Raw genomic sequence first — 27,054 nt, 5'->3', positions numbered from 1 at the left:
TGGCTGCGTGAGGCGGGATCTACGTTACAGCCGCTTCCTGGTCGCGATGCCCCAGATCAATGCTAAATATCTTTCATTCAAAACTACGAATCAGTACAAGTAGCCTTTTTATTATAACTGCAGTTGAGCGGGACACCGTCGCGATGGGTTTGCTGACGATTTTAAAGAAGATGAAGCAGAAGGAGCGGGAGATGAGACTGCTGATGTTGTATCCTGTCTGCAGCGGTTTGCTGGTTTGTTAACTTAGCTGGAAACAAAGTAGCACTCATGTAGGCCTGCCAGCCTTACTCTAATCAATAACAGAATAGCTTTTGTACCCGTGCATGGTTACATAATGTAGCATAACTGTTGCACGTGTGTGCGTGAAGTCCTGCGCATTTTGTGATGTATCATGCTATCATGCTAGCTCGCTACTACGCACTTAACGTTAACTAACTCTGGGTGAATGAGAGACAGCGAGGCTCTCATCACGAGGTTGTTGTTTAATAATTTGGTGTGTGAGAGTTTCTTCCTTAACCTGGCTCGCGCAGAGGCCTGGACAACGCGGGGAAGACCACCATCCTGAAGAAGTTTAATGGAGAAGACGTCAGCACCATCTCCCCGACACTGGGCTTCAACATCAAAACAGTGGAGCACAAAGGGTAAGGTGCACAGTCACCGCGTGACCCGAAATGAAGTGTTTATTTTTTCTTACATACATAATATACATAGTCTGTGAGAAAAAGAAAATAAAGGACAGTTGGATTCCATTTAGCTGCTTCATTTTCAGGGTCTTGGCTAATGTCCTGACAGGCAGCATGTGAGCTCTGTCCTCCTGCTGGCTGAACATTCCTCTGTTTACTGTACCGTCTGTTCCTTTTCTGAATGTTTCCTTTTCTAAGTCACTTTCACCTCTGTGGTGTAAATGTGTTTGAGAAATGATCCCTGCTGTACTAGTAAACAGCATTTGACAAAATGTGATGAGTGGCACTAAAATTTAAAGATGAACGCGTTATTAATGTAAGGCAGCGGAGGAAAAATGTACTAATGTCTGTTGTTTTTACACACTTTTATGGAACGCCCTGGCATTAATGTATTTTTCCTATCCAGGATCCATTATCAGGCAATAGTCAGTCTTACTCCACATGCTCTCCTGTCTCTGTTCTGTGTTTTCTAGGTTTAAATTAAATATTTGGGATGTGGGGGGTCAGAAGTCACTGCGCTCCTACTGGAGGAACTACTTTGAGAGCACAGACGGGCTGGTGTGGGTGGTGGACAGCGCAGACAGACTCAGACTCGAGGACTGCAGGCAGGAGCTCAGTGCACTGCTGCTGGAGGAGGTACACACACACACACACACACACACACACTGAAGTTAAAGGAAAGCACATGGTGGGTTTAGTGGTTAAATTTGCTGCCACTAGGTGTCTTTCACATCAAAAACCGTACTGCAGTGCACCTCCTCCTCATGGACTGCACCAGATTTGCCAGGTCTTGTTGTGAGATGTTATCCTACTCTTCAACCAAGGCACCTGCACGTTCCTGGACATTTCTGGGGGGAATGGCCCTAGCCCTCATCCTTCGATCCAACCAGTGCCAGACGTGCCCAATGGGATTGAGATACGGGCTCTTCACTAGCCATGCTAGAACATTGACATTCCTGTCTTGCAGGAAATCTGCACAGAACGAGCAGTGTGGCATTGTCATACTGGAGGGTCATGTCATGAGGAGCCTGCATGAAGGGGACCACATGAGGGAGGAGGATGTCTTCCCTGTAACGCACAGCATTGAGATTGCCTGTGACTACAACAAGCTCAGTCCGATGATACTGTGACACACCGCCCCAGACCACGACGGACTAAAATACAGTGTCCTGGAAAAGTGATGTTTCTTTTGGTTTTTTTTTTTTGAGTTTTCTTAAAAACAACCAAGAGATAAAAAGTGTGTTGGAAAAATGTGGCTTAACACTGGATAAAGAGTCAATTTATGGCAGACAACCACAAAACTGATGCGTGCTCAAAGGGGATATGACGCCAGTGACAGGCGACGCATCGGTACCTTGATTTAACATGATGGATTTCTCTGGGTTTGAAAATTGTTGGGAACATTTGAGATAATGTAAATACAAATCACAAGAACACACATAGCATGTCTAGTCGTTTTTAGACATTTAATGCAGAAAAGTTACATATATCTTTAATTGTGCATCTTTTTGTTTAGTGCTCCATACCAACATTTAACCCCCCCCCCACCCACATCTGTCCCCTCATTTCTGAGATTAAAGGACCTTCTTCTTCTTGCGCTGCTTTAAGATAAAAATCCATAATGATAATTACTGTATCATTATTATATCAATCTCTAATGTTTCTTTCCCTCCATGCAGAGGTTAGCTGGCGCAACGCTGCTGGTGTTCGCCAACAAACAGGACTTACCAGGAGCCCTGTCAAAAGAGGCGATACGAGAGGTGAGATTTCCACCCAAATTACTGATTAACTTTTTCAGTAATGTAAGGAATTCCAATTGTAATTTCAGTGATATCGCTATTGCCAATTTAAAAATTATTCATTACAGTTGAATTACCCAGAAACGTGCTGTGTTTTCCTGCAGGCGCTGGCCCTCGATGAGATCAAAAGTCACCACTGGTGTATCATTGGTTGCAGTGCGGTAACTGGAGAAAATTTGTTAGCTGGAGTGGACTGGCTATTAGATGATATTGCTGCAAGGATCTTCACCACTGACTAATAGACTATGTACTTGATGCTTTTTTTAAGCAGCAGCCTGTCACGCTTGGTGAGCACCAGTAGGACTCAGGCTCATTTTTGGACTACGAGGATTTAAAGTCAAACAGCTCAACAAGTTTCGTTTTTGTTCCATCACCTTCTGTTTGCTGTCTGTGTCCATGTTTACAGGAGTCACCACTAATGTTGATATGTAGGAGGGAAAGATTGTTTTGAGCAAGTGAATGCTTCACCCATAGAAACCCAAGTTAAATCTGTACACAGTATTCATGACTAACATGAACCTTCTTGCTGTTGGTGGTATGTCAGCTGATGTGCCTCATGCTCAGTGTTGAATAAATTTCAATGCCCACTGAATTAAAATTACTGTCACTTTAAATCCAGCTTTATCTACCTTTAAATAAAAGGAAGCATTGATTTGTTCAGTTTGAAGAATATAGTATTAGTCTACAAACACTGCAGATTTGAATTGAGAACTAAAGCCATTTGTTGGCCAATAACAGGGCTACTTTGTCACAGCATAACTGGTTTGACTTAAAGCAAGAAGTGTCCTGACTTTCTCGCTGAGTTGATCTGAGATGCTAGATCTCATGTGCAACAGGTTTTGTCCGCTTCAGTTTTAACTGGCTTACCCCCTCTGGTCTGAAGGCAGTTTGTAGACTCCCTGTTATGACCAGAGAAGAAGCCCCCACCTGTCTGCCTTAGAGCAGCAACCAATTGGACAACTTGAGTTGCAGTAAGTTAATTGCTTTAAGTTTTCCCAAATATGCCCAACACTTTAGTTCCAGTGTCTTTTAATTGGGCCTTTATTTACAACCTTCATTCCTGCTTGCAGCCTGGACATTCTCAGGTAATCTAGTCCATCTTCAGTAACTGAGACAATGTACACAGTATAAATATATTTTATTTAAAGTTCACACCATAGAATTTTCTAGTTCCAGAAAACAAGTTAAAATCCAGGAGTGGCCATTACAATGCATATACTACACTTATGTAGTAGAACAGCTGTCCTGTCAACTGGTTACATTTAAGATAGGGAGGATATTGCATAAGCATGTTAATGTAAAGTTTTGATGCATCTCTCCAGCGATCATGTTGGCAGCACAACAGCAGCCAAGTCTACGCCGGAGTCTGCAAAGAGAGACATCTTAAAAACGGGTGGACAGACTTTGTTAAACTGAAGACATTTTGGTCTTGATCAGAGGGGATACCAATCAGTCATGAATCTTCAGACTGGGGCGGTAATAAGGAACTCATCACTTCGAGATGCAGCACTTCAACTTCTTTGTTAAATTCTTACCTTTACACTCCAAGCAGCGGTGTAGCAGATCTGTGACTGAAGAGACACAACATTTAATATGTGCAACACCACAAAACACAAGAGCATTTTAGTACAGCCTTATGATCAGAGAATACCAATCAGTCATGAATCTTCAGACTGGGGCGGTAATAAGGAAATCATCACTTCTAGACATTTGGACTAACAACTCTGAAACCTCAATCTCCCGAGTCAAACCAGATTATAAATACTCACCAATGTGGGCCGAGAGCGAACTCGAGACGTCTTGCTGTCAGACCTTCAAAAAAAAAAAAATATATATATATATCACGAGTGCCATTGACAGATATACATATTGCAAGCTGTGAATCTAGGATTTGGCTTCTGGGATTGAGATCAGGACTGGAGAATTCAGTCATCTCGCAGTTAGCTCTCCCTTCACCATCAGAACGCCAGCAGGTCACCTTACACCTGCAGGAATGGACAGGGTCCTCAGTGCCGTACTGGGACAACAGGAGAGGGGGAACTAACTGGAGGATAAGGCAAGTGTGTCAACCTTGACTGTCAAGGGGATTCATCATTTCTACAATCCCAGAAACAGTATGATGCTCATTTACCTGTAGCAGTCCCATGCGCCTCAGCGCCATTGTTGCCAGACCTGCAACAAGTCACTACAGTTAGTCCATCTAGTTTTATTTGTGTTATGTCTTCATTTAATTCCTATGTGATCAGAGGGGATACCAATCAATCATGAATCTTCAGACTGGGGCGGTAATAAGAAACTCATCACTTCATCACCAATACAGAGTTTGAACAGACCTAATACCTACCTCAAGACTGGGAAATCTGATAACCATGGCCTCAGCTCAGCAGAGATGTTGATCTATATATAAAAATAAAAAAAAGTCTGTCAGCTAGTGTGCACAATCACTGTTCAGGAATGTTTTCAGCATCTGCTTTCAGTCAGAGATCTGGTAACAGTCCAACATCAGAACCCATAGATCACTTTACACCTAAAATCTTGTTTCAGGGTTCTGCATCTTTTGGGCCGATAGGTCTGACAGCAACACTGGGGCAGGCAAATTATACCACACCCCACAATGTAACTGCAGTGGCTGAGGTTTGGAAAACATACCTAGGTCATCTTGCTTCAAGAGATGAACCAGCAGCTCGACCCTGATGGGAACACACCAGGAGTTCTGTCAGCAACTAATGCCACTACAGATTGAGATGCACTGTTCAATAAAAAAAACCCTAGATATAGATACACAACTCTGACAATACATCTAGTGTCTGCTGTTCATTTCATTCTTAGAGATGGGCCCAGAGCAAATTTCACCTACATGTCTAAGACTTATGCAGACTGTCAAAATGTATTTTTCCTTGCAGTTTCCATTCAGACTGTTGGTAGCCCCAACAAGTCTTCCCCTTCTTGCCATGGTAACACCAGTGGGTTCACCTTTTCAGGTTCTGGCATTGAACCAAGGCGTAAGACATGTGCAGGTGTCATCATGAAGGAAACAATTACAGGGAAATGTGGTAGTTAACTGAACACTTTGGGCTTAGCTGAACAATGACGCATCAGCCCATGTGTTTGCATTTAGCCTTAAATCGTTAAAGTAAATGCCTACAGGCTCACCCACCTGGTCAAACACTGAAAGAGTGCATCTTCTGAAATGTCCGTAGTCGGCACCTGCAATAGACGATACATTCAGGTCTGAGCACTAAGACTGTAAATGTTTTGTCCATCAGCTGTTGACCTTCACTGATGTCAGATATTCCATTTCTCAACAGCAGTTCAGACGAACGAGATTCCAAATATATCTCATCATTTTCAGCAGCAGGTCTGAGAATAAAGGCTGTGGGTACTTTAGCAGTGACTTGATTTACCTTCAACTTAAACACAGAATCTCATCATGTTGGAAGAATCAGTGAGTCTGTAGATAGAAAAGACAATTTACTACACATTCAAAAGAGGTCCAAGACATCCAAATGAACAGTTCCAGATCATACTGATGTGTTAAGACACATTGTAGCATTTAAAGCAAACTTGGATGCAGTCTCTCAGAAGTTCGTGTCGTTTCACATTGGTTCAAAGTGAGCTAAGTATAATCATCACTGAAACTGCAGTATGACAGTTTACTCTTTGGCTGCACTTTGAGATGAGGGGCTCACCATGAGACTTCAGTAAGGGCCGGTCTTCATGCATCCAGTCAAATGGCTCTGCAGTAGAAATTGTCACTTCAGTACAAACAAACCATACAAACTGTTTTATTAAGAGTCAAATGTTTGATCAGTGCTTTGGTGACAAGCTGCCATGTGACATTAGTCGTCCAGGTGTTTGATGGGTGTTAACCCACTTCATCCTTTCAAACCATCAGAAACACCCTGCCTTAATAGTAATAAGTTGCATTTCTACATTGTCATATTGTTTGTTTCCAAATGAACATTGAGCATACGTGTGCTTCTCCTTTTAAGCATATACTCCAGGTTTGCTTACAGCAAGCCAGCCGTTTTATGAAATGACGTTTGATGCACTGCAGGAAAGGTGTTTCTGAAAACTTATCAAAACACAAACTCATGTAAAGACTCACATGTTGAGATGTTGACACGTGGCATCCTGCCTCAGACTTCTTGCCAAACCCCACCTGGCAGAGAAACGCCAGTATGTTAATCACATGCTCAAGAAATAAATGTTTAATACATTCATTGTGTTTTAGGGTTATCAGATTAAAGGCTGACATCACTTGAATCAGGCATATGCTTGTCATTAATGGTAATCATCATATTTTTACCCCACTGATGAATGAATTTTGAATAAATCCCATCTTGTACTCACCTCAGTGAGGAGTCCAGCTGCTTTTCAGAGCTTCGTGAGCAGACAGTGCAGACCACCCTACAAAAAGTAATCAGTGGTTAACCATAAACTGGGGGTAAATCTAGGCTTTAGTAATACAAGGGCTGATCAGATTATTAATGTAGCATCACAATGATCAGGCATATGCTTGTCTATCTAAAAATTCATCAATTAAGGCCCTTGTAGAATTTGACAGAACTTTAGATTTCATTTTGCTCACCTGCTAAAGGACTTTGTGCTTCATCTTTGAAGTGCCTTTTACATCTGATGGGAAGGTGTACAGGAATTTGTAAGCTCTTAACATAAAGTTAGTGTCATTTTCATGATCAAGTACAGCTTTATAATTCGTTAGATGGGAGACTCTGTGCTACTCAGAATCTGGTAAAGAAGTTTCTTCAAAGGATGATTCGGTAAGAGAGAGTTCGAGATTCATCACTGCAGCACTGAGCAGCTTTAGAGCCAACTAAAGGCAGATCTATAACAGTGGAGTTGCTAAGCAAAACTGAGATTACCAGAGATGGTCTTAATGTTTATAATCACCTTATGTAGAGCATTGCCACGTTCTTCTTAGACCTGAAGACAAGAGGAATCACATTTAGCGGGATTGAAGTGCAACTCCAGATGTGCACACTTGTACAAGATTAACGCTTCATGCTACTCAGAAGTTTGAGAGATGAAGTTTCCTCAAGGTTGTTTCAGTGAGAGAGTTCAAATGAAACATCACTGTAGCATGAGGCTGCATGTCTGCCAAGCTTATCTAATCACGTCAATAAGCGTGTCCGATTTAAAAAAGAGCCACTCAGCAGAGAGAAGTTACCTTCGCAGCAAGCTGTAGTTTCAGGATGTTTCACCACCATCTAGAAAAGCAAGAGTATAAACCGATACATTAGCAGGCTGTGGCTAGCAGGTTAGCCTCCTCTGACCTGCTAACACGTGACCGCTTCATGCAACGTGTTCAGGACGGCCTTAATCGGCTAAATTGATATAAAGCAAGCGTCTCACATCAGAATAATTAAGTGCAGTCACAGTCATTCAGTACAGGTCTGTGTAATTATCATCATTGAGAGACATTGCTTGCAGGTACTAAAGGAGCAGCGGCCATTTCTGAAAAGTACTCTCATACGGGTTAAACTAATATTTCCCAACAAATACTACATGCAGCATTAACAAGACATGTTGTCGTTTATGTTCGCAAGTTTAATCAGACAAAACGAAAATGTTTGACTGGCGGATGGTTAAGGATTGAGGCCAGCGCTGCACGACAACCTCCCTGCACTCAAGCTACTAGCTAAAACATCCTTTAGCCCGTTAATTCGTTGAAAACGATAAAACATAATTACAGATATAGTCAAACAATAATTTTGCAATTCTACAGGTTTTCTATTACAATGGGAAAAAAACTGCAATTATTTGAATGAAAGTTAACGCCAAAGTGCGTAATCTTACCTCGGCCAGACGAGAGAAGGAAGTGGGAGAGGAAACCGGTCCAACTCCTTTTTATGTCCCGCCCGAAAGACTCCTCCCCCGGCAGACTTTCACCCAATAGGAAGCCGCCTCAAACCTTTCCATGGGCTACATTCAGCTATGGAAAAGTCATATGTGACAAAGAAAACTTTTTATGTTAAACTCCCCGCTTGTAGTGCGAGGACTTCAAGCTTATAACCGAGGAGTTTGTATAAAGTGTGCAGGGTTTATTTCACTGCGTCACTTCCGTTATTTCACATTCACGCCACCCGGTGTTCACCACGGTGTTCACACGGGGGCAGCAAAGACTGAAGCTACATTGCTTCACACCAACAGGCTGCTGAACAAAATATGTGACCAGGAAATTGTGGATGTTAGTATCAAAATAAGCGAAGCTAAAAGTGTTTTAATTAACATAATGTTATCAAGAATGCGGGCCACATGCGCTTTTTCAAAATAACTTTTTATCACTTAAGTTGCTTCTTTTCTGTATTGGTCTAAAAGATCCATAACAAAACGATGAATATAGATATATGCTCATATGATGACTAAAACACAGAGCTACTCACCGTAGGTTATTCTGTTTACTACATATCAGCTGATGTGTCCATAGTGAAGATCTGTAACTATCCTGTAAGACTATCATTGGAAGATAAAATATTCTTTGTTGAAATAAGAGTTCATACATTAGATTACAGTGAGATAAAGATCAGCAGGTTAAAGCTAAATCTTCCTCTTGATTTGAGTATTTTCAATGGTCACTTTTTGATGCTGCTTGTCATGGCAACGCTTGCTATGGTGTTCTCCCATGATGATGTGATGCTGTGTTTTACATCTCATTCATTCTGATTCATTCATATTATGGTGACTCTGGCATCCAGACAGATCTGAAAATACAACCAGTGGAATATATTAAGTTTTTATTAAAAGTGCGTCTTGTTATGGTTCAAGACTTCAGAAGCTCTGATTAGGGTACAAAAGGATTTTTAAATACAAAAATTAACAAAGACAATCATTATATACAACGATAACAAGTTTCCCCACCTGTTCAGTCCAGTCTGCGAGAATAACTGAGTACACCTGAGGTAATATAAAAGCCAAACACACTGTCGATAACAGGAAATTACAGCAGGCCTATTGTAAACATTACATCTTTTATTTGAACATTGATAATCCCCCTGAATCACTTATATCATGTCCTTCTGTCCCAAGTTGCACGCTGACACTTTAGTTATATGTAGTTTTAGGCTACTAAATCCTCTCTTTTCAAATGAGAAGGTCTATAACAAACGTTGTGTGCAGCTGCAATGGTAGAAATCAAAAGACACCCGGTGGGTCCTGTCACTGTGTTAAGTGCTGACACACACATGCACACACTCTCTGTCCTGTCCCTTCAGGTTAATTAACCATCACCAGAACACACAGTGAGAGATGAACCATGTCTCATGAGGAAGTCAAACAATGGACAAGCTGTACTGTCTGTGACAAAAGCCCTGCTTAAATGGGTTAACATTGGTAAAAACAGCAAGATCTCCGCAAATATTAACATACAAATGTGTGTGGGTTAATGTGGATCACAATCACAAGTTAGTCCTCCTTTCACTGACCACTAAATGATTACCGGTTAGCTGCCAGAAAGCAAATAAATGGCACGGATTAACATACAGAAATGTGAATATGTCCAGAACTAAAGTCCACTAATCAGTCATCGCTATCCAGTTGAAATGTTCTCCTTTTGGTTACACATCAACACATCCGTAGTTTCATAGTGCTAAACCAAAGGAAGATTATTTGTGCTCTGAGCTCTTAATAGTGAACTGGATGTAAGGAGCTAAGACGTTAAGACACTGAAATCTGAAATTAGCAACATAGCCCGAAGTAAACACACAAAGTCACATGGAGACTGGACTTTCCATTCAAGCCAGTCCCATTAACTTCATTGTTTAACCATCAGCTTGGTTCTCCCAGCTCACTAAAGTAAAACTGAATACCTGCAGTCTGTGTGCAAATTAACGTGCACTATGATGAGACCAGACGGTAAAATTTATCATGAGCAATTAAGAACGAACATAAATAAGTAATGTTTCTGATGCCTTACGCATGACACAGACACATCATGTGACTAAAGCCCCCACTGGTGGCGTGGTAAATGTCAGGATTGTCCATCACAATTCAGTATGAGTGGAAACGCTGCATAATCATGATATAAACAAACTAAATGTCAGAAAGGGGCTCGTTTCATCCCCCTTGTCGCTCTCCAGCTTTATTGAAACTCAGCTAACACTGAGTTGTGTTGAGATTTCTTCTTTGACGATGGCGAAGAAGATGACGGCGCGGACGATGTCACAGGTGTGAGCGTGACACTGTAGAGGTTAGTGATGAAGGTCTCCCAGCCACGACGAAAGGCTCTGTCCAAGGCCTGATGGGAACAAGAGGATGAAGGTAAACAAGTCCAAGCAAGTTACAGATGTCCATCACGCAGGATCATTCCAGCTTTGTACATTTATTAAACACATAGATAAGATAAAAGCAGTTGTTTATTTTGTGTTTCTGCTGAATGAATGTAAGGGGGGAAAGTCTACAGTCAAGCAAGCAGCTCTGTGAGGCTGTGCAGTGTCGCTTTGGGCTAAATGCTAACTTCAGCATGCTAACATGCTCACTGTGACATCACCATCATGGTGATGTTTACCTAGTCACCATATTAGTTTAGTGTGCTACCATTTAAGGGATCACCATAGTGATTACAATTCATCCTGAGAGGACTCATGGTGGTGCTAGAGGAAAGGTCAGGGGATCATCAAAGTCTTGGCAACCACCAATGTCATGTCACAAAATTTCTATCCAATAGTTGTTGAGATTACACAATTTCCATAAAAGTTTAAAGTTTAAACCCAACAAACTATAAACTCAGATTTATTTGTTACTGGAACATTATTCTCCATTTGTGTTGAACTGTATGCTTCCTTGCATGTTAAGCTGACCTGCTGTGTACTGACTGAAAGGCTCTTCAGCAAGGGCGTCATTTTGTGTTGAAAAGTGGTGGGGACATTTAAAGGCTCAGGTTAGGGGTGTGATGAAACACTTAGTCCACGAGACATGATAATGCACAATGTTGGAGTAATGAGAACAAGACAAGAAGATACTCCAATGTTATTTATAAGAAAACATCATTGATGAAATAGGCTGTTTGATGGGGGTGATTGGGGTCCTCCCCCAGAAGATTAAACTGTTAATTTCCTGCATTCTAGAGACATTTTCTGCACCAATTTATGGTGAAAATGTCTTTATTTATATGAAGGGAAACAAAATTCATGTGGCTGGTGACAAATCAGAATATAAAAATATTAGCAGCATATTATTAGCAGCAATCAGCAGTTACTTCTTTGGACAGGGCAGGTTTCTTCTATATTGACACTGTATTTTGTGTTTTTCTGTTTTCTCATAGAATTTTTATTTGTTCTTAAACATTTCTTGTTGCAAGCTATTTTCAGAAAACTTTTAGCAAGTGGTTTCAAAAAGTGGTGGGGACAAAATCAGCCATTTCAAAAAGTGGGGCGGACATGTTCCAAGCGTCCCCAGTGTAAATGACACCTATACTCTTCGGTTTACAATAGCAGTTCAGTGTAAATAACTAGAAGTTCACACATTGACTGTCTCTGTAGGTGGAGCAAAACTGCTTCGTTGTTTCTAGAAAACTTCTTGGAAATTAAAGTCCTGGAAAATAAAGTGTTGACAATTTTATGAAACGGCTGGTCAGCTATATGTATTGTCTAAATTACACCTGGGGAAAAATGTCTAGGTGGAAAGTTAAATCTGTTTTGTCTGAAGAGACTGAAAAGCAACAGATATTCTATGGACACTTGCCATTGTACATTAAACTGAGCTTGTCCTCTGTCTATCAGGAGGTCAGACCCTGAGGAGCTGATTGGTTAACAGCAGTGGAATGTTTTAATGGTGTGGGTTTAGTAGGCAGGTCAACACTGCACCATACTTCATTCCACTGATCAAAGCTCGTGATATTGGAGGCGCAGGAATGTAACCTCTGCGCATGTGTGTCAACAGAAGCAGAAAACCTTTGGGAACACACTGGATCAGGTGAAGGTACAGTACATTCACAGCCTGTTAATGAAACCTCCGCTCCAGCTTCGTTTTTTTCATGTCAGTTAATGTGACGTAAGGGGAAAATCCTATCAGGGGTTACTTAATGACTTGGTGACATGAACAAATGGCTGCTGTACCTTGACCCTGGTGCCAGGCTATTATTAAGATGATAGTTTCCATGGTGATTAATAGCCCTCTGTGCAGTATGTGGAGGATGATGTGGAAGAACTTTACCCCTCTGTTCCACAAACTCCGAGGACTCAGTTATGTAATCGTGAGAGGTTTAAAGTTTAACAAGGCGGAGTGAAGCTGAATATGGAATTTATGTAAATGTGAGATCCAGAAAGCAGAAGTTAATACAAGTTTGGTTTTTTTGCAGTATGACAAACTGACAGAAACATTATTTCTTTTCGTCAATTTTTTCTCACCTTGCGGTAATTCTTCATAGTGTTCCTCTTCACCACCTTCATCCCTTCCTTTTGTTCCCTCCTCATCCTCTCCTCCTCCTCTCCCTCCTCCTCTCTCCCCCTCTTCTTGTCTCTGATCAGGACCTGGTCGTCCGCCTCCTCCCGAACCGGGAAGTGAACAAGCGTGGGCTCCTTCCCTCGTCCTGCCTTCTCATTGTCTTCCCCCGTCGTCTTGAGTTTCTCCATCTCTACCCCGACCATCACCTTGGTGTCCTCTAGGAGGTGTGGGTCAACCTGAGTCTCTGTGTCCAGGCTGGGCCTCTCTTCTCGGGCCGCATCCTCCTCGGCTCTCCCCTCATTCTGCTTCCTCCTGGAGCTTCTTCTCCACCTGCTACTGCGGCGGCTGGGCTTCCTCCGGAGGAGAGTCTCCCCGTCGTCTTCCATCATCCCTTCATTGAAGTCAAACTCGGCTTCTTCCCGTTCATCTGCCCCAGAAATGTGCACCACAGTAGGCCTCGGGCTGTTCACGACTCCCGCCTGTCTGTTGCTGTCCTCTGTCCCGTTCCATCCCTCCTCCACTCCCCTCACCTCCTCCCCTCCTCCAGCGGCCTCAGGCTCATCAAAGCGACAGTAGAAGCCGCTGGATTTGTCCAGAAACTTTGGGGCCCGGATTGAGCTCCGCACAGAGCTTTTCCTGGAGTTCCTGCCAATTGTCATACTTTCTCTATGTGTTTCCTGTTTTTCTTTCACTTCTTGCGTCCTCTGGTCCACTCTTATTGCGTGCGTGCTACACCACTCCTTTTTTTGTTACCTCTGAAAGATAGGGGGCAGAGAGATTAATGCCATTACCTACTTCTGCCCACACCCTCACTCTCTGGGTCTCCTTCATATACTCACAGTCCCAATCATTTCAAAGTATCTAGTGTTATCAGGGTTGTGATAATAACTCAATGTCAAAGTTGAAGTCTCAATCGACAAACACACACATGCACACACAGACTCGGACTTTGACACTGATTTAACCAGCTGGACGCTGAACAGCAGCCAAAATCAGTTACTTCATATTGACTCTTTCTCAATGCCAAAGTCAGCCTAACTCTTGGCTTATTCGCAATATGTCTAAAGGCTATAGGATCAAATTCATCCATTTTCACAAATGTAAGAGAGAAGGGGGGTATCAGTGTCACAGCAGGTTATTTTCCGTTAGACAGAGACAAAACCTCTTCTGTTGATTGGGTTGTCCCCAGATGTGTAACGTGTGTCATGGTTTCAACCCATCGAGAGCAGTGGAGTCCGTGATAATTACCCTTTAAATGTTTTACAATCCAACCTCACATAAGAAACAAGTCTGCACAAATACTGCTCAGAGTGCACTTTTGATCTTTCTTGTTAGCAAATATTTTAGGCTATAATGGAAAATTTAAGAGAAATAGGTTACCCCTATGCTGTTTTAGTTTTAACCACTGGTAACTATGGCTATGGTACCTGTTGTGAAGAACTCTACAAAGTTCAAACTTAAATGTATATTAACTCTAATAACACATATCCTGATTGTATCTGAGCCACCTGTTCATTTTAATGTCCTACTTACTTGTTCTCTTCTTTATTCTGTTTATTTAATGTCATTTTTATTTTATTTTTGGAACTCATGTAATTTATCATTTACAGGTTGTGGTTATATAGGGTCAAGTGAAAGACTCTTATCAAGAGCAGTGACTTCCTGGAGTCTTGTAGGCTAGCTGTTTCCCCCCGTTTTTAGTCTTTATGCTAAGCTAAGCTAACTGACTGCTGGCTGTAGCTTGAGAGCAGTTTCTCATTTAACTCTTGGCAAGACAACAAATAGAGAAGAAGAGAGATTCCCAAAATGTTGAACAATTTCTTTAAGAAAGCAGACTGTACACATTCCAGGCTACTTGAACATTTTTTAATACTTATATTAATTTTCAGAAAGTGAAGTGCCAAGGTAGCGTTGTGTTAGCTACAGCTTTTCATAGGCTTTAACATTTATCTGTTTTAGTGAATGATGGCCTATAGATGAAAACTATATGTTTTTTCATATACTTGTACAGGACTTGGCGGTATGTGGGTGAATTAAATTATAATTGTACAATTGTAATTAATATAACTACCTTCTGTGTGTGCAGTGATAAACACTGATCAATCCAAAAATCAGAAAAACAGGACTGAAAGAATGAGAAAAATGCATTTAACATCCTGCCACTTGTTGTAAGAGGAAATGAAAACTTCTTTTCTTACATTCAGCAACTTATATTAACATGATCGTTCATCTTAATGTCATAGGGTAGCGATAAGCAAAAGGGATTAACGTTTAGATAGGAAAGAGTTGCAGGTCTCACCTGATGTCTTGCTGTTGTCTCCTTTTCCTCTGTGTGTGTGAGCACTGGTGAGCTCTATCTGTTGTGTGTGTGTGAGTCTAAGTGAATGACTGAGAGCTGGGAGCTCAGAATACTCCCCTAACACACAACGTCACCCACCCACCCTGCCCGAACCTGCAGTTCTGTCGTCATTAAAGCAAATACACACATGCAAAAAAGGGCACATACACATTGGCAGTAAAGCACTCTCGCTCTCAAGGACTCTTTGTCCCTCCCTCTCTCTTTCTTCCTCTGACTCTTTCTGCTTAACCACACACAAACACACCTCTTCTTTACATCCTTAAACACACATTGACTTGATGAAGTTCTGATTTCTGATACAAGGACAAATATACGCGTGCCTACCATAGGTGCCAACACACACTTAACTGACTAAATAGCTCACCAAACACTCTACCACCAGAAGCAAACATCCTATTCTGATATCAGTGGCTTTCAATCACCATGAACAGCTGTCATATATAAACCTGCAGGGTAGAGATGTGACTTTCACACCGTCTGCAACATACAATCCAACTTCTACACTCCATAGCACGTGGGAATGATGGCAATTCATAAACCTATTCAAAACAACGATACAGGTGTCCCTGAAGAACTCTCTTGTGTCAGCTTTCATATTTATAGGTGGCAGTTTTTCCACCTGTAGCTCTATGAAACACGTAATTTATTTCTCTTTAATGTCAACCCCCCTTGAGGGAGTTCTTAATTGGGGGGGGTGCAATACATGTATTGCTACAGTTTACTACTTTTTTCATGCGGTATCTGCCAAAACATCAGCTGAGCCAATATATCAACTAATATTAGCTTACTGCTAATGTGCGATAAAACTTTATTCCTATCCGATCCAATACCAAGTAATACCCAGGCAATAATGACAAGACATCAAACTACTGTCATATTCTTTAATTATAATAAAAATCTCCTGCTCAGAACTGCCGCTTCATAACATCATCATATTATTTTGACTTAATCTCAGATGTTTAGCGAGGTTTGCAGTGTTGCTAAAGTATTTCACTGTCTTTGCACACACATCACACAGAGCGTCATTATTACCTTCACAGCTAAAATACTGCCAGACCTAACGGCTTTTACATTCAGCCAGTCAGTATTCAATACTGCAAACAGACTAAATACCTGCAAAACTAGTGACACTCCCATCACCTCAGCTGTACTTTGTTTGCATATAAGCAAATGTTAGCGTGCTAATATGCTAAAACTAACACTAACTAACTAAGATGGCAAACATGGCAAACATTTTACCTTCTTACCATCAGCATGTTAGCATTGTCATTGCTAACATGCCGACATTAGCATTTAGCTCAAAGCATTGTTATGCCTTAGTACAGCCTCACAGAGCTGCTAGCATGGCTGTAGACTTGTTTTTCAATTGTAAAATGTCCTACTCAGTACATGTATTTGTCACTATTCGTTTAAAAAACTAATTTAAAAGATTACCACCAAAAAATGTATCATATCCTTTTTATATCAAAAATACAGTGAAGGTCCAACATATCAGTATATCTGTGACAACTCCATTGGCTAATAATATTAGCTGACCGATACATTGGTCCAGCTCAAATTTAACAATCTCAATCTTCAAACATTTTTTCTCAACGCATATCAATAGGCTCATGAGGTTTTAAAGTGCAACACAAAACTGACCAGTCTACATGACTGGTCAGTTTTGTGTTGCACTTTAAAATTGACTTTACTGGACTGATGTAAAGGGCCTTATCTCATTAAAAAGCCATTAATAACCATGCATAAGTAATCCTGTTATTGCATCCCCCCATGAACAAAACCACCTAAAAGTCCCTACTTTTGAATTCATGGCATCATTAATAAGAAACCATAATTTAATGACAAACTTGATAACATTTATGAAATTTAAATGTGTTTTCGTTTAAGGCATAGTGTGACCTACGTTGAAAATGGCTGACTCTGAAGGTAATTTGCTTTCTCTTTATACCCACTGTGTCCAAAATACTAGTCTTTAATGATAAGCTGGTATCTAATGGAAAGTATGCGTGCATCTAGATAAAAAGAATGAGCTTGGTCAGTGAATGGTATGTTACTGTTTCGATGGTAAACATTGTGTCTAGGTGGGACAGGGAGTGGGAGCTGCTCTGCTGAGTGTGTATGTGTTGACTAATGCCTGTTTTTCTTATTTACTTTTCTTACAGCTGTCAGCTTCAGTATGTAAAATATTCGCACATCTTGTACATGCACACACATGTATACTGTGCAACCGTCCCTAGAAGTGATCTGACACATCAACATCGGGAGAACACACACACACACACACACACACACATTAAATGAGGTGTACGAAGTTATTTAAGTGTGAAAGCATGACACTATAGATGATGACAGTTTACAGAAATTAAACTAGTTTCTAGTGTCACAAGTAGTCTGGTCTACAGATCTGTGTGTGCAAATGCACTTGCATGTGTGTGTCTGTGAGTGAATCACTGCAGATCAAAAGATGGTGTGCGTCTGGCTCTATGACTTTAGCTCCTGTTAGTCACCTCCTGGTGAGCCTTCATCTAACAAGCCGTGTGTGTGTGTGTGTGTGTGTGTGTGTGTGCGTGCGTGCATGCGTGTGTGTGTGTGTGTGTGCGTGCATGCGTGTGTGTGTGTGTGTGTGTGTGTGTGTGTGTGTGTGTGTGTGTGTGTGTGTGTGTGTGTGTCAGGTGATGAGGTAGATTTACACCTCCCAAACACTCCATATATAGTCACCAAGTAGGCGCCTTTCCTGCAGAGAGGGTGGAACAGCTGTCAATCACACAGGCCTGTAAAAACCTCAGCTGTGTTGAGGTTAGAGAATCTGGCCGCCCACGTGGGTAATCACTGATGACGGTACCGGACACTGCAAACAGGTTGCTATGGTCACTGTCAAGCAGGGGCAAGTGAGAGTTTTGGTACTGTACTGTGTGATTTTGATGTGTGGGTGAAACTGGAGAAAATGAGGCAGAGAGAAAACCTAAAGCACAGAATAAGAGATGTTGGTGGGACCATGAAGAGACAGACAGAAGTGATAAAAGTCACAGACTTGCTGTAAACTTGCCTGTGAAGTGCAACACTGTTAAGTATCTGACACACCCAGAGAACAGATGTGCTGTTGGCTGCGTTTCAAGTGAAGCACATTAAACACTCAACATTAGTCAGCACTTCTTAAACTATCTAGGGTCAGAATCCAACGTTTGTTACTTCAAATTGGTTGATTGTTGAATATGTCATTGTTTAAATGCTGTGGGCACCACAAACTAAATTGGATTCATCCCCATTGTGTTGGTGCAGAGGCTGAATTCTCACAGATATGCATATTTGTTTTAATTCCTAACTTTTTCACTTTGGACTGAAAGTTTGCCAGAGTCTGTTGTGTTTCTTAATAGGCCAAAAGATCTGCACGGGTACATACTCCAAGAAGTAAGTGACAAAATACACTGCTCAAAAAATAAGGGAACTTAATCAACACAGTATAACATCTTCAGGGATATCAATCTGTCCAGTTAGGAAGCATAGGCCATTGTGAATCAGTGTCACTTGTTTTGGAGCAAATGAACAAGTGCACTGGAGAGGCAACAGCAAGACAACCTAGGAGCATCCATGTCACTACTGGTACCATGAGGTAGTACCTGCAGCCCATTCAGGGTGCACAGGTAGTCCAGCTCCTCCAGGATGGCACATCCATACATTCTGTTGCGGGAAGGTTTGCTGCTGCATCTCTCAGTACAGTCTCAGGAGCATGAAAGAGATACCAGGAGACTGGCCATTACACGTGGAGAGACTCCGTTAGGGTGGCATGAGGGCCCAACATCCTCTAGTGGGATCTGTGCTCACAGCACCATGCAGCTTGATCAGCATTCGCCAGAGAACACCAGAATTGGAAGGTCCACAATTGGTGCCCTGTTCCCTTTGCAGATAGAGCAGATTCACACTGAGCTAATGTGAACAATTTTTTTTTTTTTACTATGTGGAGCAATGCACCATCCAACCTGAACACCATGCGCTGCTGTTCTTCTTCCCGTTACAGCTAATGTTGTACATGCTGCCACCTGCTTTACCAAATGAGAGTTTAGCAAACATATGCCCTGTGTTTTTGTTTGTTTTTAGAAAAGTTAATACGGGACATTTACAGGAAAATATAACGGGATGACCCCGGGGTAGTACGGTAAAATATGGGATCATCCTGGGAAAAACGGGACAGGTATGTCCTGGAGCTCACTGATGCCCTGATCCAGGTCAGGGAGGAGATCCCCCAGGACACAATCTACCGCCTCATCAGGAGCATGCCCAGACATTGACTGTAGTGCAAACAGGCATGTTGATGCCAAACACACTACTGAGTCACATTATGAGTTGCCATGATAAAAGTCACAGGTGTGATTTTGAATCCAGCCCTCAATTGGCTGCTGATCCGTTGATCAATACGTGCGTGTGACTTCATGCGGCGCTGTTCAGCGCAATGCATGCTGGACTTAAAATAAGGCATGCTGGTTAGAAATTGTGTCCGACTTTCGCCGGCGCTGCAAAACATCACCATTTCACATGACATTAAAACCTCGAGGGAGCAAGGCAGTTGCTTTTTCTCCAGCTGCACCAAGTTGGAACCACCTTTTCATTGATCTCGCATTGATCTCAGCTCATGGTAAGTTAGACTGTCTGATTCAACGGCGCCGTTTTTATTCCCCGCTCCTGTAGTCGTCTGGAGCTCATATTAGACTATCAAGTAGGTGAAAGTCAGCCTCAGTCATCGCGAACGCACCCCGAACGGGGCGGCTGTGCCTCAGGAGGTAGAGCGGGTTGGCCGTTAATCGGAAGGTCGGCGGTTCAATCCCTGGCTCCCCCTGGTTGCATGTCGAAGTGTCCTTGGGCAAGATACTGAACCCCGAAATGCCACTGGTGGCTGTTCTGCCAGTGTGTGAATGAGTTTTCGTTTGAGCACTTAGGCTCAGTGTATGACTGGTGAATGCAGATGTAGTGTAAAAAAGCGCTTTGAGTGGTCAAAAAGACTAGAAAGGCGCTATACAAATACCGAGCATTTACCTATTGTTACGTCATTTTGTAAACTAATTATACAATGTACAATAAAATTTTGAACTATTTTGTTTATCAAGAGGTGATGTGATTCAAGTGTTGCCTAATTTATTTTGAGCAGTGTATATTTTTTCATAAACTGGGTGAATTGACCATTTAATTAGACCGAAACTGAAACACAAGGTATATTATTCTGACGAGCCTTCACACAGCTCGTTTATCAATATCATTGTTGATTACAACAATGATATTTAAGAGTTGAGAAAATTCTCCTACTTTAAATAATTAAAAAACCTGGACTGCATTCATGACCAAGCTAAAAACATGAAACATTGATATTTAGAAAATAAACGGTTTTCATAGGACTGCTAAGATTTGATGAACATGAACACATATCTACGCAGGCAGCAGTGAAGCAGCAAGGACACGGAGCTCGGTGTTGGTGCATAAAGTCAGATTGAGATCCAAATGTTTATATGAAACGCCTGGTGTTTCGGACAGGACATTTTCACTTAGGGGTGTCCTCACTTTTGTTGCCAGTGGTTTAGACATTAATGCCTATGTGATGTGTTATTTTGAGGGGACAGCACACTGTTATGCAAGCTGTACACTCACTACTTTACATTGTAGCAAAGTGTCATTTCTTCAGTGTTGTCACATGAAACGATAAAATCAAATATTTACAAACATGTGAGGGGTGTACTCACTTTTGTGAGATACTGTACATTATGATGGTAAACATTTTTTCCTGCAAAAAGTTCAAGAGTAAAGTTAAAAACAAAGCATTAGAAATACCTAATACCAAAATATGTTTTACATTATCCAGGTTTATTTTCAAAGACAGACATTATCACATTGTACAATGTTAATATTACAGTAATAAATACATTATACACCAGTAGAGAATTGACTAATAGGCACTAATTACATGTACGCAGGCACTAGCTGTTTTTACAGTATCATACAACAGTAGCTGAGGAGCACTACACTCTTGAAATACTGCTACTGTAAAGTACCAGGGACTTCCTGCCCTAATGTGGGAATGTTACAAGGATGGCGTGTTTTGTGTTTGCAAAAGAAATCCATGAGCTTGTTGCCTTATTCAGGGCTTGTAGATGGAAACCAAATGCCTTGTTTTTTTTTGTTTTTTTTTAAAAAGCATCACTAAAAATATTCAAATAAAATGCTGGCTAGAACTATTTCTTGTTGTGCTATGACACTATTGAAATCCAGCATTTGCGTTTTAGTTTTAAAATTAATGCTGCACTGGGTGTGGCGCAGAGTGTCTCTGTTGTAGCACAGAGTTGCTAAGTTGCACCAGTTGTGTCTGTAACACAGGAGTACGACAGCATAGTAAATACAAGCCAATAACTATTTTAGCATATTGGATTTATATTCAATTAATTGGTGAGTTTTGTTATTGTTATGAATATTGTTAACTGCACTTTTGCAATACCTCTGATCCACAATACTATTACCGTGATAGCCATTGTGGACATTTTGATTAGATGTGTAGTATAAAGATTATTTTCATGCGTATGATAATGATTGTCATTTTTTGAGATGTGCCTGAAAAAACAAACAAACAAAAAAAAAACACAAAGCTTTTCATACACCAAACACGCAAATATAGAAGCCATGCATGAATGAATTGCTCTGTTGCAACTGTATCTCGGTCAGAGATCAATCAAGATGTTGGTGGCTGAACTGATGAAGCAGGTTTCAAATCCGATCCAAACAGCAGAGGAAAACAGAGACAGGATTCTGGAGCCAGGCCTGGTGAGTTTCTAAATATCTAACAGCTGTGAGGAATGAACTACACTGCAGGATTTCCACTGAGCACAAGTAAACATGTGAAACCTTACAAATGATACAAGTACGGACGTCTGTAATAAGATGCCTCGTTCCTCCAGCTTGAAGCAAAAGTGTACAGGAAATTGAAAATTTAAAACTGGCGCCCCCATCAGGCAAACTGTACTGCTGTACAAAGACAACTAACTCACTACAAAACCAAAGAAAGCCCTGATAAATACACGAACATACAGTCAGCACAGTTGTAACAATACACACTCAATATTTACACACACGCACGCACATTTACTACCAGACACAAAACAAAAACAGACCGTCATATCCAGGTAAAATTAACACCACCTCTAACAGATATTTTTCATGTTTTACAGTATTTACAACGCAGAGTTATATATGCAGCATTAAACAGCAGAGTATGCTTTACAATGTGTGTTGGTGTGTGTGTTCCTCAGACCTCCACTGCTGGGTCTGAACCCAGTCCCTGAGCCTGCAGAGCCTCCTCCCTCTTCATCTTCGGTTTCTCTGTCCGTGTGTGCCACACCAACACCTACAAAAACCACACGCGCACAATGAATTGGACATACAATTAAACATTTTGCTTACAAATATACCGCAACTAGTAAATCTGAACCTTTATTTTTATTTATTTTTAAATGCAGCGTCACTTCCCTCTTAAAAATCTCTTTGCCAGGAGTTTCTATAATACCAACAGGTTCAAAAAGTTCAAAGACCTAAACTGATTCATCTGCTTTAAACCATAAGACATGACAAAGTTCATCTTTCTACCCACACATATCCAACTCTTACTTTAGAACAGTTGTCCGCTTTGGGCTCCAGTTCGTCCATGGTAACCAATCCCTGAAGGAAGCTGCTTTCCAGGAAGCCCATTGGTGCATCTCCATCAAAACAAGCCTCTGGATTGGTCAGGACCAGTTTGAGGGACACAGCGAAGCCGGCCATGTCCATCGGGAAGGGGCGACTGGGACGCCAGCCGGTATGGAAGCGAATCACCTTAGAAGAAACATGATTCTGTATTGGTACTAAATTTGTGTTTCTGACAAGACATTTAAAGCAACTATTTGGCCTTAATGAGAGGAGAATAGTTGATACTATCAGAGCTCACAGAGGCCAGCTTCAAAACTGGTATACGGGTTTGTCTAACACATGTTTTCGTGATGTTTTGTTTTCTTAAAAAAAAAGAAGAAAAAAAAAAAATCAAGATCAACAAATATGAGTGGGAAAATGTGACTGGGAAAAAAGTTAGATAGTTTATTGAATGTTTTCATTCTTGACCTCAAAAACAGTAGTTTGAAAAAAAATTGTTAACTTAAGGTCTATATACTTTATTAAGACACTTCGAAAGACATCTTGACCATTGTCATGATTGAAGTACAAAACTTCAATCATGACAATGGTGCAGACTCCATCTCCGGTGCAGGTCACATCAGGTGAGTTATGTCCATGACAACAGAGAAAACATCTCCTGAAGAAGACTTTGAGATGCAGTTGAAAGCTCTGTTTTCTCCAACTCCATGTTGTCTTTTTGTAACACATCACAATGCAACTATTTGAAACAATCTGTATTTTTTGAGTTTGAAATGCTTTCATGAAGACACTAAGCTTAGTCCTTGGGAGTCACACTAAATATTATTTTTGCTGTATGTAATTTTTTAGTTTCTTCTTAAATTAAGCAAAACACAGGCTTGTCAGCATTATTCATCTTGGAGCCGTTACTTCAGTTCCACGGGTGACAAACCAAAGTATAAAAAGCACCTACCTTTCCTCCTTCAACCACGGGCCTCTCATATTTCATCCCTCCAACCAGTCCCACCGGCCACACAGATACTCGCTGGGTGCTCCTCATCTGAAACAAGACAAGAGGACTTTCTCTCTCTTTTTCTAATCATGGCACATTTAAAAACAGACACTTGCTCAGCTGTAGACACAGTAACAAACGACCTGCCCGCTCCTGAATGATCATTAAAATAAACACCTTCACACCGCCAACACCCACCTCTTCAAATATCTGCAGGCTGTACGTGTTATCGTCGTCAGCGAAGTAAACCACTCCCCGCTGGTTGTCTCCTCCTGGCTGAGCCCTTCTGTCCTCTCTGAGCCACCGTAGGCCCTCATTCCTCTGCTCGACTCCACGGGGCTTCAGCCAGCTGGGGTCACCCTGAGGTGGAGAGTGAGCGTTCACACTGAATATTCAAAAGCTCTTCTTTTAAAGCACTTTGTTCGTACTTAAATAAGGAAAAATAATAAATACCAAATTGCAAAAATCTGCATTTGATTTAAATTTGAGGACAAAAACAAGAAAGACTGGTTGATGATTTTTGTCTCTGCAAATCAATGTCTCTACCCACATCCTGCAGTTTGCGGTCCTTGGTGGTGGGCATGTGTAGGTGTGTGTAGGTCAGGCCACTCTTCACCAGGAGGTCAGTCACCAGTGGCGTCTTGTGTGGTGAGTCCTCCACCACGATCCAGTGGAGCTGGGGAACATGGAGGAAGGTCTGGGACAAACGAGTCAGCTCGGCCTTCTGCACCAGCCTGGACAGGGACAGACAGAAATCAGAAGAACAGTGTGTGTGTCTATGTGTTTGTGAAAGAGAAATGATCAGTAACAGAAGTTTGAGCAGGAAATCAGCCTCCTGGCCTACCTTGCATATGTCGGGGTGATGACAAAGATGGTGGGCAGGGAGGGCTTAGCGGACTGTTTCTGGGGTTGTTTGGTTGCCTCCGACTTCCTCATCTGCTCCTGAAGACGGTGCAATTCCCCCCGCAACCGAGAAATGGTACGGTCTTTAGGCAAGTCATGCTCTGTGCAGTCGCAGCGCTGCCCTGCAAAGTGTTAGAGACACAACAGAAAAAAATAAAAAAGATTTCCCTTCTTGTACAACTACATAACTGACACTTTGGTTGGTTGTTAATTCCTACAGCCCAACTTTAAAGGGTAATTTCTATATTTTTAAACCTGGGCTCTATTATAACATTTTGGTGTAGAAATGAATTCATAGTTTTCACGTGACGTCACATTCCAAGGAAAACGCGCCCTTGGAGGGCAAAAAAGACCTTTTCCACTGATTGCTAACCAGGAAGCAAGTGATACACTGTTACTTTGAGTTTGTTACTTTTGCGTAGCGAAAATGCTGGATGGTTGTTGTGCTTTCGGATGCACTAATCAACGAGGAGAGAAGCCTGAGCTGTGTTAGGTGAGGGATTCCCTACAAGGTAAACGTAAACATTACTACATTCAAGCGCTGGCAGGGACCTGGCAGTTTTTAAATGGCAGAAATAAAAGACAGTGGGTGCTGTAACCTCGATGGATCACATGTGCCCAACACTTGCAGTTTGTGTCCATATCAATCTTTTACTTGAGTTGAGAGGTGATCCAAATAAAATTTAACAGCTTTTGCGGCATCTGTACGGGGGAGTCCGGTGTGAGTCGCTTCCTTGTCACGTGACTGAAAACTATGAATAGTAGGTACAAAACGTTTTGGAACACTTGGAGTAAGTGGCTTCAGCCGGCACCCGGAAAACCGGCGACTGCGACGTATTCCTTTGGGGCAATAATGCTCCTCAAAATGACGTCCACAGAAAGTGCTTTTCATTTTGCCACTGAAAGGCTCAGACATACCATGTGACAACATCATTGAAAGGATCCCCATGACTGACTCCTTTGTTTTTAACCAGAAATAAGAGTCTTGCTCAAGGACAATTCTCGCTCTGTAATCTCGTGAGAGGCGAGTTGTTGCAGGAAGACGACGGTGTAAACATAATTCAGAGTAGGAGAGAGGAGTTTATTGTGTTGGAGTAACGTAAGGAAATAAAGTCTTGCTAGCAGTTTCTCAACGTGCACAACAAACTCCTCTCCAACTCTGACATAAGTTGTGTTTTATGGAAGTTCAATTGAGTCCTCTCACTTTTAGGCCCTTTTCTCACCCCCATCAGACTGAACCCAGCTTATGTATTCACGAATGATTGAGACAGTGGTGACCACTTACCGAGCTGCATCAGTGCATAGATGAGGCCCAGGAGGGAGACCATGAAGTAAAGCACAAACACAGTCTTCAGCTTCAGCTTCATCCTCATTCCCATGGTGCCCCCACCAGCTGAAAGGATGACGTGTGACATGGAAAACATTTTTACTCACAAAGAAAAACTCTCTATGGATGTTTTTTTTGTTTTGTTTTTTTATTTTATTATTATCTGTTGTTAGGTTTTATCTCGAGGCTGTGGATACTGTGACAAAGAACATAAAGATGTTCAGGTGTAGAATTATGTTTCTCAACTGGACATCAACAATTAGCCTGATGACTAAGGTTAGTATCCCAAGCTACCTTGACATTTTCTGAGGCTAAAATGTAAAATGTTGAAGCTGAGTATGGGTTTGTGTGCGCTCTTCCTGAGAAGCTCGGTTAATACCATAGACTGTATACGTATAATATACATATTCAACATGATGATAAATCAGTGTTAGCTAAGCTAAGTGTTCGCCTGACAGTTAAACAGAAAATAGCTCGACTACCATTTTCTTGCACTTACCAAAGGCGGGAAATCGCGGAAGATACGACTGGTAGACTTGAGTTATACGCTTAAAGGTTCATGTCATCTTGGAAAGATGTGAGCAAAGGCACCTCAGTGCATCAGAACATCCATTCATTCAGCACAACTAGGGCATTTTCTTTGCAGCAAAATACCAACAACTTCCGTGCAGTGCAACACAGTAAGATGTCCCCTCAGGACGTGTACAAATACGAATAGTTCCACATGAAACCTGCACACGCGCCAGTTTAAAAAAAATAAAATGTTGGCTGAAATTCATGCCTTGTAAAGGGCAAATTAACAAACAGTTAAGGGTTCCTCCCTTAATATACTGTAAGAAAACATAAGGAGTTATTACTGTGAAGCCCATTTCTGCCAAGGAGATAAAAATTAACACAAGAAGTTAGGCATCACAAAACCAAAATTAGGCGATACT

General features: G+C 41.5%; 3 protein-coding genes and 6 non-coding genes across 9 annotated transcripts; 1 reads left to right on the top strand and 8 right to left on the bottom strand.

Annotated features, from left to right (window-relative positions):
- The first annotated feature begins 31 nt into the window (after positions 1-31).
- arl2 (ADP-ribosylation factor-like 2) lies at positions 32-3,096 on the top strand. Its single transcript, XM_038730404.1, has 5 exons — positions 32-208; positions 531-641; positions 1,157-1,319; positions 2,363-2,443; positions 2,587-3,096. Exons 1-5 carry the CDS (start codon positions 60-62, stop codon positions 2,719-2,721), a joined length of 639 nt encoding a protein of 212 aa, XP_038586332.1. The 5' UTR covers positions 32-59; the 3' UTR covers positions 2,722-3,096.
- Positions 3,097-3,909: 813 nt separating this feature from the next.
- On the bottom strand, positions 3,910-3,984 carry LOC119913835. The gene has a single exon (XR_005446669.1). It is a non-coding gene; the product is annotated as a small nucleolar RNA SNORD31 (small nucleolar RNA).
- Positions 3,985-4,116: 132 nt separating this feature from the next.
- LOC119913834 lies at positions 4,117-4,192 on the bottom strand. Its single transcript, XR_005446668.1, has one exon. It is a non-coding gene; the product is annotated as a small nucleolar RNA SNORD31 (small nucleolar RNA).
- Positions 4,193-4,718: 526 nt separating this feature from the next.
- LOC119913836 lies at positions 4,719-4,793 on the bottom strand. The gene has a single exon (XR_005446670.1). It is a non-coding gene; the product is annotated as a small nucleolar RNA SNORD31 (small nucleolar RNA).
- A 594-nt stretch (positions 4,794-5,387) lies between these two features.
- On the bottom strand, positions 5,388-5,514 carry LOC119913837. Its single transcript, XR_005446671.1, has one exon. It is a non-coding gene; the product is annotated as a small nucleolar RNA SNORD22 (small nucleolar RNA).
- A 248-nt stretch (positions 5,515-5,762) lies between these two features.
- On the bottom strand, positions 5,763-5,832 carry LOC119913833. Its single transcript, XR_005446667.1, has one exon. It is a non-coding gene; the product is annotated as a small nucleolar RNA SNORD30 (small nucleolar RNA).
- A 223-nt stretch (positions 5,833-6,055) lies between these two features.
- Positions 6,056-6,120, bottom strand: LOC119913832. Its single transcript, XR_005446666.1, has one exon. It is a non-coding gene; the product is annotated as a small nucleolar RNA SNORD29 (small nucleolar RNA).
- Positions 6,121-9,220: 3,100 nt separating this feature from the next.
- Positions 9,221-15,298, bottom strand: sb:cb1058 (uncharacterized protein LOC394209 homolog). Its single transcript, XM_038730403.1, has 3 exons — positions 15,183-15,298; positions 12,847-13,638; positions 9,221-10,736 (listed from the first exon to the last, which is right to left on the bottom strand). Exons 2-3 carry the CDS (start codon positions 13,540-13,542, stop codon positions 10,581-10,583), a joined length of 852 nt encoding a protein of 283 aa, XP_038586331.1. The 5' UTR covers positions 13,543-13,638; positions 15,183-15,298; the 3' UTR covers positions 9,221-10,580.
- Positions 15,299-21,068: 5,770 nt separating this feature from the next.
- On the bottom strand, positions 21,069-26,785 carry b3gat3 (beta-1,3-glucuronyltransferase 3 (glucuronosyltransferase I)). The gene is made up of 8 exons (XM_038732208.1): positions 26,619-26,785; positions 26,078-26,185; positions 24,734-24,914; positions 24,440-24,623; positions 24,088-24,249; positions 23,851-23,937; positions 22,881-23,084; positions 21,069-22,620 (listed from the first exon to the last, which is right to left on the bottom strand). The coding sequence occupies exons 2-8, from the start codon at positions 26,169-26,171 to the stop codon at positions 22,522-22,524; spliced, it is 1,011 nt and encodes a 336-aa protein (XP_038588136.1). The 5' UTR covers positions 26,172-26,185; positions 26,619-26,785; the 3' UTR covers positions 21,069-22,521.
- Positions 26,786-27,054: the final 269 nt, after the last annotated feature.

Source organism: Micropterus salmoides, unplaced genomic scaffold, assembly GCF_014851395.1.
Source record: "Micropterus salmoides isolate LMB-PRFRI ecotype aquatic unplaced genomic scaffold, ASM1485139v1 Ms_hic_scaffold_2, whole genome shotgun sequence".
NCBI classification, from domain to species: domain Eukaryota; kingdom Metazoa; phylum Chordata; class Actinopteri; order Centrarchiformes; family Centrarchidae; genus Micropterus; species Micropterus salmoides.
Note: the sequence above shows the minus strand (reverse complement) of the source record. Positions and strands in the feature narration are given on the sequence as shown.